The sequence below is a fragment of the Naegleria gruberi genome, assembly GCF_000004985.1.
Source record: "Naegleria gruberi genomic scaffold NAEGRscaffold_909, whole genome shotgun sequence".
NCBI lineage: Eukaryota > Heterolobosea > Eutetramitea > Acrasida > Naegleriidae > Naegleria > Naegleria gruberi.
Genome location: NW_003162794.1, coordinates 1 through 1,567, shown reverse-complemented (window position 1 = coordinate 1,567; position 1,567 = coordinate 1). Strand labels below are relative to the sequence as shown.

The window sequence follows — 1,567 nt, the reverse complement described above, 5'->3', positions numbered from 1 at the left end:
CTTTAACCATAATACCTATTCCACTTCATTATCTGCTTCACCAAATATACATCAACAACAAATTCCAACACAAGACAGTTTACAGTACATTCAAGAAAAGTTACTGAAACAGCTTTCTCCAGAGCAAATATTCCAATTATACATGGTTTTGGAAAAGTTACCAATACATTCTTCACATCATCAACAACCATCTGTACAGCTGAACATCAACAATGAGTCAACACATGTGGTGGTCAACCCACTAAAGCAAACAATTTCTATTGGACACAAATCATCTATTGAAGATGATTTTTCTCATGAAAATGTATCGCTACTCTTGATGAATGCTTTACATAATCAACATCAGCAACATGAAAGTAGTTCAAGCAGTAATGTGTTATTCTCATCAACACATGCTTCCACCAGTTTAATCCTTTCGAATAATTTAAATGCTCTCACATCTCATCACGAAGCATCCTCTTCCATGAATCAACATGCATCCAACAACACAATTGATTTGAATACAGTCCATCATGTTGTTAACCAATCAATTTCTCCAATTTCCTCTAAAGCTATTTCAATGCATAAATCCATGGCATCTTCATCGGATTCTTCAACTCGAGAGGAAATTCCAAGCCTTATGATACCTTGTAGTGGCGTTAAGAAGAGCTCGAAACTAGAAAAGCATAGACCATCCCCAGAATCAACATTAACATGTAACTTTTCTATGCATACTTTGGAATCGTTTAAAACTGAACAATTGAGAATACAAAGTTTGCCAAAGAGACCTAGAGGTAGACCTAGAAAACCTGGATCAATTCCAAGAGGAAGAAAGAAAACTGTGTCCACAACAGATGAACAGAAGCAACAAGATGATTCAAATTCATCAGATAACGAATCATCGTCGTGCAGTGATGATGCCAGCAGCGATCAATCCACAAACTCTGCAGAACCAAACCATTAAAGTATTTAAATTGTAAACAATAAGGTTAAAGATTCAAATAATAGATCGCCATTTAGTAATGAAATACTTTCTGACTAAATTTAGAAGAATGTCAGTTGCTAATGACATACTTACGGAAAAAAAGTATTTTGTAATTTACATTATGTGTAACCTCGCACATACAATCCCTTCTTTAAATTATTGGCCAACTTGAAAGAGCTTTCGCCTGGTATGAAGAATTCAAACTATTTCAATAATAAAATTTGAAATAATTAGATTTTGTCCACAGATCTTCCACTGCCGGTGTGATGAGGAATAGTAGGATATACAAATTTCTCCGGTGACTTTGTACCAAGAAATCATAGTGTGTGATGGACTTTTTGCCTCAGACACCAATTACAATTTCGAATAGTGTTATATTAGCTGTGGTATCTTGCATGAACCTTTCTCATCGAATTCAGTCTCTGGATCCTTATTCTCCTCAATTTCAATTACAGGTGATGAGCAACTCATCTTTGATGCAACCACTTCCTGATTCTTCAAAAACGTAAACTCTTCCAATGACCTTGGATATCACTGCCGTACGAAACATTGTGATCATTACACAATGGATTGAACATTCTTCTGCATGGATAAACATTGGAT

At 35.4% G+C, this 1,567-nt stretch overlaps 1 protein-coding gene across 1 annotated transcript; it reads left to right on the top strand.

Moving 5' to 3' along the window:
• Nucleotides 1-142: 142 nt before the first annotated feature.
• NAEGRDRAFT_60102 (uncharacterized protein) lies at nt 143-961 on the top strand (the record flags this gene model as incomplete). Its single annotated transcript, XM_002668010.1, has 1 exon — nt 143-961. One exon carries the CDS (start codon nt 143-145, stop codon nt 941-943), a length of 801 nt encoding a protein of 266 aa, XP_002668056.1. The 3' UTR covers nt 944-961.
• Between the last annotated feature and the right edge of the window lie 606 nt (nt 962-1,567).